Source organism: Bidens hawaiensis, unplaced genomic scaffold (assembly GCF_021521415.1).
Source record: "Bidens hawaiensis isolate Kalapana, Puna unplaced genomic scaffold, B.hawaiensis_p1.1 tig00011868_1, whole genome shotgun sequence".
Lineage (NCBI taxonomy): Eukaryota > Viridiplantae > Streptophyta > Magnoliopsida > Asterales > Asteraceae > Bidens > Bidens hawaiensis.
Genome location: NW_027491949.1, coordinates 643,940 through 658,408, shown reverse-complemented (window position 1 = coordinate 658,408; position 14,469 = coordinate 643,940). Strand labels below are relative to the sequence as shown.

At 33.0% G+C, this 14,469-nt stretch overlaps 1 protein-coding gene across 1 annotated transcript; it reads left to right on the top strand.

The window, feature by feature from the left end:
- Window positions 1-9,219: 9,219 nt before the first annotated feature.
- On the top strand, window positions 9,220-13,531 carry LOC143539407 (inactive poly [ADP-ribose] polymerase RCD1-like). Its single transcript, XM_077032740.1, has 7 exons — window positions 9,220-9,383; window positions 11,069-12,157; window positions 12,260-12,501; window positions 12,813-12,913; window positions 13,032-13,190; window positions 13,268-13,380; window positions 13,480-13,531. The coding sequence occupies exons 2-6, from the start codon at window positions 11,163-11,165 to the stop codon at window positions 13,370-13,372; spliced, it is 1,602 nt and encodes a 533-aa protein (XP_076888855.1). The 5' UTR covers window positions 9,220-9,383; window positions 11,069-11,162; the 3' UTR covers window positions 13,373-13,380; window positions 13,480-13,531.
- Window positions 13,532-14,469: the final 938 nt, after the last annotated feature.

Below are 14,469 nucleotides of genomic sequence, written 5' to 3'. Positions count from 1 at the left end.
CGAGTACTACCGAATTCCTCAGCTTGTTGGACTGAACGCAAGCGTTCGTCCAACTCAGCCTGAAATTCTCTTTTTGACGTGCCTCGGCCCATGCCTTCACTTGATCAAGTGTTTGGCGAGGGGCTCGAGTTCGTTTTTCCAGCTGGGCATCAGTGAATCCCAGTGGAATATTTACTCCACTTGCCCCTACATGAGTGACTGGGGTAGTGTTCGTAAAATGTACTTCACTTGCCCCAGCTTGGGTGGCTGGGGTAGTGTTTGTAAACATTGTGTTGCCGGTGTTTACCCCAGTGGCTGGGGTAGGAAAGAAAAACTTTCTTTTCCTTTCCTTTTTCTTGTTAAGTAAACTTGGGAACACAGCAAGTTGTCAATGAATTCGATGACATAGAAATACAATCTTACTTATCACGGACACTAACATAAAATTATAAAAATACGCATAAATAATATTTACTTGATTTCCCCTATAAAATAACTAACACAAGATTAATGATAAACTTGACATAACACTTAAACCGTTGAAACATATTATAACCCGACAAATATATTGAGATTGAAATTATGACCTTAACCCCATCGAATAAGAAACAAACATTATTTTATAGATGTGCTTTCTGTTTCAATTCTCACATCATTTATGTTGTCTTTTCACTTTTCACCAAAAAATTTCAACACCAACTTATTATGTATCTATGATCTTCTAGTGATCAACTAAAGCTAGTGACAAAACATATTAAGAAAATAAATCTTAAAGTACACGTGTAATGTGCATATTAGGGAGTTTGCTTGGATATATAGTACGTGTATTTGCAAATAGTTAAAATATTGTAAATGGACTACCACATGGGTATAAAATTTAATCTATGAAAAACTTTTTAAAATCTGAAAAGTATATTTAAAAATATTTATATTTTGCCTTCGTATGTGTAGTATTTAAATTCGCATAATTTAAAATCGGATGTCACGTCTTAAAATACATGAACTTAAAATATTGTTTTGATAGTAAGTATGAATTCAATTTCCAATAATAGTTGTTTACTGAATTGATTTTTTTTTTTCAAACGGTAACTTTTATTAAAAGATAACTAGCAATAAGTTAGAGATCACAGACACAACAAATAATATTGAATCGGTTTTTTTTATATCTTTTATAATTGAAAGGGAACCTATGCCTTTATATCTTCTATAATTCTATCCACCATGATGATTTTGTTACTTTATATTGAATCGGTTTTTTATAATAATATTATTTTCGCCATCAAATTAACGTCAAAGGTCACAGGAAGCCAGGAATAGAAACTGGATTGTGTTGTTGTATTGTTGTGTTGTTGATAACTTGTGTATTTAGTTACCACTTCTCAGGTTTGTTTAAATGTGTTGGATTCATACTCTTATTGGCATTTGAATGGAAACTGATCCAACTTTTTTTTTTTTTTATTTACTTTTTGAGCGGCCAACTAAGCCTGGCAACCCGTATACACCTATTAGCAAAAAGTCACACCCGCACATGATTGCAAACAGTGCTGGTGATCCTGTTGGCCCGCCACCAGTTCCAAGGGAAACCTACATCCCGAAAGCCCACTGTGGTAAAACCACTGTCTTGCGTATAACATTTTGTCATAACGACACTTGAACCCACGACCTCCCATAGGTAAAAAGTCACGAGGCTACCATTAGACCAATTTGCCTTTGGTGGAAATTGATGTGTCTTAGAAAACTTTGATTGGGTGGTTAAAATGAGCTTTTATTTTTTAATTATCTTTAAACACTTTGTTAAGAAAAAAAAACTGACATTTGACTTATTTATGAATGAGCCATCATGACTACTCGCCATCAAAATGACACATTGAGAGGAGGCCTATACGAAAGCAACGGCGCTGTATACACCTGTTACGCAATATACAACTAAAGCAACCGCTCTGTATCCCAAATTTTAAGAGCTCTCAAAATAGAGAGGAAAAGAAAAATGCTTTAATCTAAAATTTAAGATGAAAAATGATAATCCCTCAAATCTTGTGTTTTTAGAGAGAGATGAGAAAAGATAACTAAATGATTGAAGGCTTATAAATGGGAACAATGTAATTTGTAAGATGAAAGCTATTTGGCTATTAGCGAAGATGAATGTACTGGTAGGAAGATAATGTGGTGACACATATCGATTAATCGTATGTTGCGTAGAATTCTCTCCTATGATTTTATAAGATTTGGTGACACATTTTAGAGATGATCAAGATCTATACAAAGTTAATCATGCTCATTTGACCTAATTAAAGACTACATTAATTATTTAAAACCCATTTAACAACTTTTGCACTTTTGGCACATGGGAGACCACCACTCACTAATTATGTATGTTTCTCCTTTATACCTCTTAAAAGCATAAACCATAATCTGAACCATTTTCCTTTCTTCTTGAAATAAAGTGTCTACACATCATATTTTTATTTCGTCCCATCATGATTTATATTTGAAACAAACGGTTGTATGGTTTGTTCCTAAACACAACTAATAGTTTGTCGGGTTGAATTGTTAACCCAAACAAGACATATGTATGTATTTATGTCAAAGACATTAACCATAATGCGGACATATTTAAACTCATGTAACACGAACACGACTCATGCAACATATTTATCTAAATGACTCAACCAAGTTGACTGGTTTATGGGTTATATTCAAGTTGTAAACGAGTCATGGTGAAGGCGTTCCTCTTGCAAATCAATTACAAAATTCAGAAGAAGAAAAAACAAATGATTAAAGGGAACAAGTATTAAGAAAAGAAATGCTAAACAGTATTGTTAGTGTTCGTTATTAAGCATTTTGTTCATTCCAAAAATAATTTCAAGATCAGTTTGATGGTTTGGTTCAATCAATGTAAGTGATTTTATCAAACTTCAACCAAGGGGAAATCAACAGTGAAACCAACAAGTTTAAGAAGGTGGCATTTTGATCAAAAAACAATCCATCATAGCCTTTTACATTATATTATAATTACATGATTAACATGAAAAATTGGCAATGACAACAGTGAGACTATTTTATGCCATTCTCGTGTTGATATAAAAGCAAGGGTGTTTAAGGGGCCATGCTCTAGGTTTTGCGAGTTTAGCCCCGGAAATTTAACAAGAGCTCAAATATAGTGTACATAACTGAACTTAAATACGACATAAATTTTCCTGGGTTGACACGGGCACGGCCCTTAACCCGAAAACTTTAAGCCTTTAACTCTATACTATATAGCTTACAACCAAAAGCAGAGATGCATATAAAGTATGTATGTTTAAACAATCAAGTATAATGCTTGTGTTAGGTAAACATGTTGCAAATTCAAGTAAAAGCTAATCAGGACCCATTTGTATTAAATTCAAACAAACAAATTTTGTGTCTAGTTGTGTTAAAGAGTGCTTGGGGACGTCAACTGGGCAAGGGAATCAGGTTATTTGGCTTCCCGGTAAGAATGCCACCAACCTATTAGCTTCATCATACATTTTCCAAAGCCATGTTCCACTAGTCGAATGGTTTTAGTGTGTGTGTTGTGATTGGTTAGTTTTATGAATCTCCATTCCGTAATCTCCATACACTCTTAATAAAATTTTATAAATCTTTAAAAACTCCTTAACGTTGACATGACAATCCCTCGTTCCATTTCAGCTTCCATTACTACATCAATCTTTATATACTCCTAACACCCTAGGAACCTGCTAAAAAGGGGTTGGATGTTATAGTATCCCTATTTATTTTTACATTTTGGGCCGACCCATGTTTAAATAGGACACTTTAGTACTTTTCCTTTCCTTTACATTTAGTCCTCATTTGAGGCACTGACCTCATAAAGTCTTATACATGACAAGTTATGATGATTCTTGGATTAGAAAAGTGTCCCATCCTCTGAAGATCAACACGATATATGTTTTTGAGCAATTAATGTTTCAAAAGAAATATTAGCTCATAGGGTATACATTCACGCTTCTTAACTCTACGTATACACAACATTACTATTCTACCCCCTTTCACTCCGCCTCACCTTTACACTCTGTTCCCGAGTTTCATTTAAAGAGAGAAAAGAAAGGAAAAGGATAAGTAAGGAAAGGGAAGGAAAATAAGTGTTATTATTTCGGGTTCTGCAGTTTAGTGGAAATGAAAGGAAAGTAAATATATCGTGTGTTCCCTAGTTGGATGGAAAAGAAAAGAAAGCTATAATTTTACCATTATACCCTTATGTCAATCCATCACCTCCAAGATCCGTTACGACTTAAATCCATTTTGACTTTTTGACCCGTTCTCGACCCGCGTCACGTGCCCAATTTTCCACCTCTAATATGATACATTTGCTTAGAATAATTGTTCAGCTTCCATTCCAGGATCCCTCTTTTGTATTCATTCTAGAAACAAGTTATAAAAACACAAATCAGAAACATGAATTAGCACACTCAATAAACAAGTTAAGATATATGAGAGAAGAATAGACATAGGATATCAAACTCAACAAGCATCTTTCACAAATTAGCATACTGGAAATGTTTAAGCAACAATTCTCCCATAGTAAAGAACATTGGCCCGTTTGTAACTAACTGCAACATATTTGCCCAATTTTTAAAAATAATTTAGATTTAAAAATCTATAAGAATCAAAAGTCTTTGAACAAAGCAATTTAAAAGGTTGTACAAATAAAAATACACCATGTTCGTCAAACTGTTTCATTCAAACCTTTGGGCTTTTACCACCGGTAAACTCACCCCATAATATGTTGCCAAACCAAATGAGCACGAATACTCCACAACATTACTGATATATCCTTGCATGCCACAACCAAAGCAACAAAATAAAATTACTATTAACTAAACTTATTATTATAACCAGTTTAAGAAACATAAACTTGCTTATCCAAACATAAACCATTTATAAATGAAACTGCAGTTTCAAAACACACTCAATACCACCATTCTAACACTCGAATCAGAACTCAAAAGCTAATCGAGAGGTGTTGTGGGTTTCAAAAATGGCCCGAGCCCGTAAACGGAAGAGATATTATACAACACATGTATGCACGTTTCTTGGAAACCAGTCCAGTGAGAGTGATGATATCAAACCTGTAACCCGGACCTTGAGAAACGGTACGGTTAATGTGATTAATGGGTTTGGCAGGTAGATAGTCAAAGTGAAAGAAAGCACTAAAAAATTCAACTTGCTGTCAATTTCCTCAAAAACTTTCAACTAGCACTACTTTCAATTAATTCAAATTTCTTATTGCATATTTAACTAATTCAAGTTCTACAACAGAAACCATATTAATTCTTCATAATTGATCACCAAACCCTAATCGAATAAGATGCAAAATCAAAACAAAAAGTGTGGGAACTAAAATTAAGGAATATACCTGGTTAAAGGAGAACTGAAAGGGCGTTGGGAAGAACGAATGGACGGCGGTTAGTCGGAGACGAAGACATGACTGATAGAAGATGATTTCAGGTTGGTGATGAGATGATCAGAGAATTCCGGTGGCGGGTTAAGATGATGGAAGGTGGGTTGAAGACATGGCGGTTGTAGCATCTTGAGGGTAAATTGGGAAATGAAACATGAACCAGATACTTATGTTTCTTTTCTCTCCAAATCTTTCCGATTTGAAAGGAAAAGACCTATACACCAAAAACCCAGCATTTTCCTTTCCTTTCTCTTCATAAACACCAATTTTTTTAAATTCCTTCCAAACCCTTTCTTTTCTCTCTATTTTTAAAACTCAAGAACACAGTGTAAGGAAACCCCCCTCTGCCTCTCTTTATCTTAAATTATTGTGTGTGCGTAGTGGATGTTAAAACTCGTTAACATTCTAGTCCACCTCGCCTTTAACGCCCCTTAATTCATGAAGGGAGTGACATACCACTCGTTAACCCTTGTCAATTATTAAGCTTTAGTGCCTTGATGTTATGGTATACCAATGGGCCTTAGGAGCCAACAAATTTCATTAAATTCTAGATGAGTGTTTAAGTGCGTTTCTTGGTATGTAACGCACAAATATTTTTATCCCATAAAATGTTGATCTAAGCATGTGTTAAAATTTATTATGACCCGAAAGTCTTTATACTATATGTATATTATGATTTTCGTTTTTATATCGAAATTTATCAATATAACATGTACTTATATTTTTAAAAAACTTAATGTGCAAAGGTTATTAGAAAAATAAAATTGCATCTTAAATAAAATAATAAAAATATTTAAAAAATATCAAATTAAAGGATGCATTGTACAATTCACTCACCATGTTTTACCATTGTAACATTCACAGCCTAATTCATATCTATATTATATAATTATAATAAAAATTACTACTTTTTTGTTTTAAATTAAATAATTATTTTTATACTTTTATCATTATATTTTATATCTTCTCAACTCACAATCGCTTTCAAAAAATATTAAAAAATTATACGATGTAAACAACGTATTCTCAAATTTAATTTTCTCACATAATATTTTCTTTCTCCACTACAAGATTCTCAAAAAAAATATAGGGAAGAACTTGTGAATGCTAAGCCTCTAATTGCAGCATTTACAACATAAATGGGTGATAATATAACAACAATATTTAAAAGAAATAATAATAATAATAATAATAATAATAATAATAGCAGCAGGCTTGGGACTGTAGGGGAAGAAGTACCCATGCAACACTGGTTTTTGACAGTATCACAAGCAGGTTGAAATTTCGGCCTAGCTCGCACTATGGCGGAGGAGGTGTCGTTTAACTTGGGTAGGGTTTTTTTTGGGTTTGAGTTTTGTAAAGTTAAACCTCAAACCTGACCTGGATTTGACATGGTTTTTTGGGTTCAGATTTTAAAAGGCTGGTTTAATTGGGTTTTGAGTATTTGACTGATAAAATAATAATATTAAAAAAAACAACATAATTGTCTTCACCTATAAAAAATTAAGATAAAATAAGTATTAAAATTGTTAGATACAGCATGAATATACAATTAAAGCAATAATAAATACGCCTTATCAATTTATTGAATTAGCAAAACTATCCAGAATTTGGGTTTTTTGAGTTGACTAAAAACCAAAAAAAGAACCCAGAACCGACCCTGAATTACTATGGTTAGGGGGTTAGGTTATATCTCAAAATTAAATTACTTTCTATACTAGAAGAAAACTATGTATAAAATTTTAATTACTTTGTTATAATAAACAAATACCTTTTTAATTTAATAGGATATATAAATTAAGTAAAAGATTAGAAAATTATACAAAGGTATATAATTTAGAGCAGTTTGGCAATTTTATTCTCAATCATTAAAATATGTGACCGATTATGAGATAGCATATGTATAATTTAGCATAATTCTAAAACCTTATCTATTAAGTGGCTCCATATAAAAGGTATTCTTTTACGCTGCGTTTTCGAGTCATTTATTGATGGAAAAGAAATGTATGGTAAGAAAAAAAAATTTTGTATTCAAGGGCTTTTTTTTAACAAAAGAAAAGAAATAAAATTCCCGAGTTTCATTAAACGAAAGAAAATAAAACAGATGGAGCAAAAATAAGGAGAAATAAAGAGTATGCCGGATGAAAATGTTTTCTTTCCAATTTAAAAAGAAAAGAAAAGAAAAGAAAGAAAGGAAAGAGAAAAAGCAAAAAAAATTAAAAGAAATTAAAAAGGCAGCGGCTAACAAACATTCTTTAATGTTTTCACAGTTAACGCATTGCATATTTTTCTTATTTTTACCAAATTCTTTGCATTTAAGATGCTTATAAAATTGAAGATACAATAACAGTCTTAAGCGATTTGATAGCATTAATTTATGATTACGTATGCTTAAAGCTAAACGATATTTTTATTAGTTTCTATATCTTTGAAACACTGTCAAGCGCTTACTCGAATCACCGATGCTTATGTAGCCAAGTGGCAAAGGCTACCCGAAAGGTCTTTACCAAGACCACCCGTTATACCCAAAACCTGAAGAAAAAATGTATTTTCTAGATATCACTCTATATTTAAAATATATTTTATAGAAATCACTCAATATTTGTTGTGTACTATAAAACATCGAAAAATAATAAAAAAAAAAAAAAAAGAAAAGTCACGTCTTTTTGTGATTGGTGAAGATTTTTATGAAGGATTTAATATTAAAAAATTGACATGATTTAGGCGTTTTTAAAAGTAAGCGTAACGGCCCATTTTAGGTATTCCAAAAACGACGTCGTGTAACACATCTTCTTCTACAAGAATAACCCCTAAATCGTAAAGCCAAGGCCGCCGTCGTTTTCTCTCTCATCAGTTGCTTTTTCGCCAAGCAACATTTAATTAATTAATTAATTACTTTCACACATATTATTTTATAGAATATCATCCATCAATCACTTGCCTTCCAGCTTCTTATATTTATATACTTATAGTTAGCCTCGTCAATTTTGACCTTCTCATAATAATTCCGTAGTTCATCAACTCTCGACGGCTTAGTTAAGACTCGATCCATCGATTGATTGATACTGTTCATCCGATTTTGCTGGTAAGTGATTTGATTGAAGGATCTGGCTTGGTCCGTCACAAATCTGCTATATGAATTGTTTATTGAAATTACATATGATTAAATTGATTATATGATGTTTTTGCTGTAAAGTTAGTTTTAATTATGCCTTTTGATTTGTTGTATGCATTAGAGGTTGAATTGTTGCTTATTAGTCAGTCTGGTTAACAATTATGTGGTATAATATTTTTCTAGGGTTAGGAAGATGAAATTTTGGGATTTTATCGGTGTTTATTAATTTTTTGTTGCTTATTATGTTTATGTGTGTGTGACTGTTTTTTTTTTTTTTTTTTTTTTTTTTGTAATTATGAGTTTTATTAATATATATGATGATTCAAAATGCTAAATGTTTGATAAAGATATGCACAGGGTATAAAGAATTGTAAATAGCCTCATAATTCATGCTTTTAGGTTTTCAAAAAATAGTATTTCTGAGAGTAGATGCACACTTGTGATTCGTGCCTTTGAAGTTGGAACACCTAATTCACAAAATTCGAGTCACGGAAACTGCATACGCAGACTTTCCAGCTGCACCTCAACGGGCACTGAATGAATTAAACATTTGTGTTTTGTTAAATAATGTGAGAATTTGTCCAAATAATATAAATTTTCATGTTTTTTTGCTGAGAAATGATTTAATTTCATGTGGATGATGATGTATGACATATAGTTTTTCATGGATAAGATGCGGTGCTCTTTCACTGTGTGTTTTTACAAGCTCTGACAGATTTTCTGTGTTTTAGTGTAGTACTTGTTAGAGCTGTAATTACTTAATGATAGGGTTAGGAATTTGTCGACCTCAAGCGATGGACGGGAAATGGACACATTTTGCAGAAGTGAAGCCGGTTTTTAAAATTGGTATGTTTTCTTAACTACAGTGAATGATGTTAATGTTGTCTTATAACATGCTCAAGTTAATATTTTTTTCAACTATGTTTTGATTACAGTAGAGTTTTTTGTTTTTTTTTTTCAATTCTATTTCCAGTTTCTATAGCTAGCGTTAGCTTTTGTTCCTGCAAAAGAGTGATGTTGCATTTGATTGAATATTTTAAGAACAATTTTTTATGTATATTTTTGAACTGGCAATCTTTTATTTGCAGGATTTTCTTGAGGATACAAAAGTTGATTTATATTATGATTTCAACATACACTTAATTTTTTCACAAATAACATCTTCACATGCGTTCTTGAAACCTGACTTTTGACACTTTTGAGTTTATTACTTAATAAAGTCTATTTGTATGGTATGCACACATGAGATTTGATGTAGCAGAAACAACACATGTAGATAGTTAAGGTATGTTTGGAATTTTGTGGCGGGATAACTATTATGTTATTGCAATTTCCACGGAACATGCTGTTAAAAATAAATTGAGGATTGAGAATACTGTTGTGTCTCTTTATTACCCATGGAGCTGGGATTAAAGAAGGAAAACTTTAAGCTCTTAGCATAGTTAATAGCGAGCATAGCGCCCGCTATAGTGAATAGCATAGCGAAGCGGCAATATGTCGCAATCTGATTTTGGCGCCTCCATAGTGAAAAAATAGCGTATTTTAGGTTTTTTTGGGGGATAAATATAGATAGCGATTAAAAAGGAAGCGTATTTAGGGTTTTTTGTTTCAGGATTGAAAAAAGAAACATATTTTTTTCCATATTTAACGGAATTTTGATAAAATACACATGGAAAGTATTTCTAAAATTTTTTTCTAGTGTATTGCTAAACTAGAAGTAGCGCCTGCTATTTCATAGCTATCGCTACGTAGTCTAGGTAGCTTGTCACTATCGTCCGCTAGACACTTTAATTTATGTTAGTAATGCAGAATACTATGTGTTGCTCTCGTACTTGGAAACTTAATTTGAGGAAATAAAATAAATAAATGAAGATTATTCTAGTCTTAGTTGAGCTATTAACTGATGGGAGATAATAATTCTAGATAGATATCTAGTTAATAATAAGATTGTCATACATTCCATAAATAATAACCTCCTTGTCTTCTACAGTAAGATTGTTATCGTTTGGCCAATATTAATAAGCCTGTGCATGGTGTATTTACGAATAAGCGTTAGTTTTCTGATAAAGATTTTCGGTAAGGAATTTTTATGCCTTATAAAATCAGGAAGTATTTACGATAGGCACTTTACTGCATGCTAGATTAGGTAAGTGTGAGAACGCTATTTCTGTTAAGCACGTTGGCTTCCTTGATTTCATACTGTTTTCATATATCATGGGAAAATTGAATTTAATATTGAGGAGTTTATTTATATTATTATTTTCTGGTATTTGGTTTCGGGTTAGTAAATGTTCATGATGTTTAATGTTGTCCTACACATTACTTCAGAGTTCAGGCTAATGGACTCTAATTTATGTATTATGGCTTGCTCTCTAGAATCATTGCTATTTAAATGATCTCTACTTTTCATCTGCCATTTTTTGGCCTTTTTTTGTTATTGACTTGCAAAAAGATTTGCATTTAAGTAATGGGGTCTTATTGTGGTTTGTAATTAATTGGATGCCGCCTGATTGTTATTTTTCTTCATGCAGGACTTTCAGTTTCTTCAACGCCTTGTTTTGAGTATTTATATTAATCTAGGTAGGTTGACTAGAGTAAGTACAGTTTTTAAGTTTGTAGATAAAAATGGCATCAAAGTGGGTTAAAGTAACAGACCGTGGTAGTAGAGTTATTGTTGATCCTAAAAGGAAACGTGCATCTCAAATAGTTAAAGCCTGTACTCGGGCTTTGGCTGTGAGGCCCAACCCAGTATTGAACCAGACCGGAAAGAGAAAAAGGGATGAAAGCTGCAAGTCGAAATGCTTCTCTTCTAGAAAAATTTCACTCAAGAACTACTTAAATTTTATGAAAACTGGAGTACCTCAACGTTTGCTTTTTTCTCAAGATGGTCAATGGAATAATTATTCCCAAGATGTTATTGACTTGGTTAGAGAAGATTTCTTAACAAAGAAGTCAGCTATTGAAGTGAATATTGATGGACGTCATTTCATTTTAGATATCTTACATATGATCGAAGTAGATTTGATTACTGGTGTACAGAAACCTTTAGCTTGGATTGATGACACAGGTAGTTGTTTTTTCCCTGAAACATATACTAGTTTTGAAAGTCATCAAGCAAATAAGTCTGAGGCACAAAATGATATAGAACTTGTTGAATTAGAGTCTTCTACGACTCCTGAAATTAAGTTGCATGTCGAGATTGATTTATGTGGATTAAATAACAATAATCTTGAGGAATGCATGGACGAGTCTGATGTCCATGAGTCAAATATTAAGAGGGTCAAACTTAATCACAACTTAAATGATAGTTGCAAACACCTAGATGCAAAAACTGTCGGAAATATGTTTATCAAGGGCATTAGTCCGGCTTTAAAAGCTGATGTAATTGATGTCAAGAAATGTTCTGGTGATATTTTGGAATCAAAGCTAGAGCTTTTTGAGAAGCAAGTTGAAATTACACAAAAGCTTCGTGGTGATGCAAATGTGAACTATGCTTGGTTTGCATCGTCCACAGATACACCTTCTAGCACTGCAGTTTATGGGCTCGGACATGATGGGCCAAAACTTGGAAGGTATGGGTATGGGGTCCACCTTACAGCTGTTGACGCTGCCCACAACAGGTACAATTAAGATTTTATGCTTCTTGTTCTGAGCTATGATTTGAGACTTATTCTATGAATTCTTTTGTAGTAATTTAATATATTATTTTGTTGCGGTTACAGTGGTACTATTTGTGATGTTGACGAAAAAGGAATAAGATGCATGGTGTTATGCCGTGTGATATTGGGAAATATGGAACTCGTCTCAGCTGGATCTAAACAGTTTTATCCAAGTGATGATTGCTTTGACAGCGGAGTTGATAATCTGGATAATCCAAATTATTATGTTGTTTGGAACATGAATATGAATACCCATATCTATCCTGAATATGCTGTTAGTTACAAGATATCTCCAATTGCTGAAGGTATTAGTAGCTCACGCCTTCTCCTAAACCAACTGCAACTTCTGTCATTTATAATCTTTTTTTAACATGATAACTACTGTCGTGGAAAATTGTGATACCAGTTGGCTACAACCGTGGCATCATTAGGTGAAAATTAGGACAATGAGAAGAATTACAATTAGGCATGTTGTCAACTTGTCATTCGAGACTCAGATAAATTCACATCTGGCAGACTCAAGCTATAAGTAACAGCTCTAGGTCTTTAGTAATGCTACAAACAGTACAAACCCATATATCTAATCCTTTTATGAACCTTGTGCTTAATAATACAGGGAATCCGATAATAGACGGAAGTAGGGTTGATTTGTCATCAAGGGTGACAACCCAAGATCCTCAGGGACCGTTGCAAATGGATTCTTCTCCTACTAAACTGGTGTGTTTTTCTCTTGTGATAATATGCTCAAAGAAGTGATATTTTCAACGTATCTTGTAGGTGATGTTTAAGATTATAGTTTTTTGCGGTTATTATTATTTCTTATCTTCCATCTTAGGGTAACATGCCTGTGGAAAATGTGCCGAGTGTTGGATCAAGAACCTCTATGGCTCCCAAATCACCATGGATGCCTTTCTCAAAGCTATTTGAAGCCCTTTCAGATAAAGTATCTCCAGACGATATGAAGCTAGTGCATATTTTCTACGAGTCTCTTAGGGTATGCTGGCACAACTTATACTAGTTTTGTGTAGTGTGTGAAGTAATTTGCTTACTTCTTTACTGGTGTTTTTGTAGGGACAGAAAACGAGCAGGGAAGAGTTTGTTACGAAGTTGAGGTCAATAGTTGGGGATCAGATATTAAGGTCTACAATATCCAGCCTTCATTCCTCCAGAGCTTAAGTCAATTGGTAATAAGATTTTCATTTTTGCTACCCATTTCTTTTAGGTCTTGTAAATTTGTAATTCCGAAGTTGAATTTGTTGGTTCATCAATCCTTGTTTTTGCAGCAGCATTACTATTTAACAAGGCATCGTAAGTTAGAAGCGATATGAAGAAATTGAGGTGGGAAAAGTTCCATAAAGTTTTAAGCTTTTGGTGTTTGAATGTTAAATTAGATTGGTATTTTTTTTAAAAGACCTTTTGCTTGTGTTTTGATTGGGATAAACGTAAGACGATAATAAAACTTCTTTTTATAGGCCAATTCAAGTGCCATTGAGGTCACCCAATTTGTTTTGCCTTTTTTTTTTCTGCTACTGATATTGCGAGAAGTGGTTGGTGTTTTGTTGATCATTTGTTTTCTGGGTCAGATCAGGTCAAACCAGTCTTGATTTTACAATGGAATCCTTTTTTTTTTTGACTTCACACTGATGAACTTTAGGACAGTCATAACATATTGGTTAAACTATCAGTGAAACTTTGTTTTGGAGACTCACATATTGCAAAATGACCAGATGTGTAAAATTGGTATAATTATTATTGTTATTTGGTCAAGTTACCACATTTTGTTTGACACTAGCATTTTTATGCAAAAATAATTTTTTGCAAACAAATTCGACCATAAAACCAAGCATTTTATCCCCTTCGTTTCGGTATACTCTTACTACATTTTTTTTTGTGTGTAAATATTTGACGTTTTTTTAAATTAAATGCACAATTCTTTATATAAGTTGTGTAATTATGCATGTGCTGTGGGTATAATGTGCTTAATTGTTCTCTTTTATCTTTTATGTTACCTTATTATAGGAGTTTAGAATGCAACATGAAAGACTTTTTATTCCATCCACTTGACATGTTGACTGGAGTTCTCAGATTTATCTTATTGGTATCCGTGTGTCGTATGAGGCTTGTCAACATGTTCATTGATTCGGTCCGTTCCCAGATCCAACTCGGCAGTCTTCCAAAATCCCGAAAACCACTTCTATTTGCATAGCCAGACAGACCTTTTGGATAAATAAATACGTGATGTTTTTCTTCCACATTTGCAAATAATTCCTAAC

Bases quoted from the DNA above. Each gene is read 5' to 3' on its own strand.
- LOC143539407 (XM_077032740.1), top strand. From the start codon at position 11,163: ATGGCATCAAAGTGGGTTAAAGTAACAGACCGTGGTAGTAGAGTTATT. The intron at 12,914-13,031 runs GTGTGTTTTTCT...CTTCCATCTTAG, and splicing joins ATTCTTCTCCTACTAAACTG to GGTAACATGCCTGTGGAAAA. The intron at 13,191-13,267 runs GTATGCTGGCAC...GTGTTTTTGTAG, and splicing joins TTTTCTACGAGTCTCTTAGG to GGACAGAAAACGAGCAGGGA.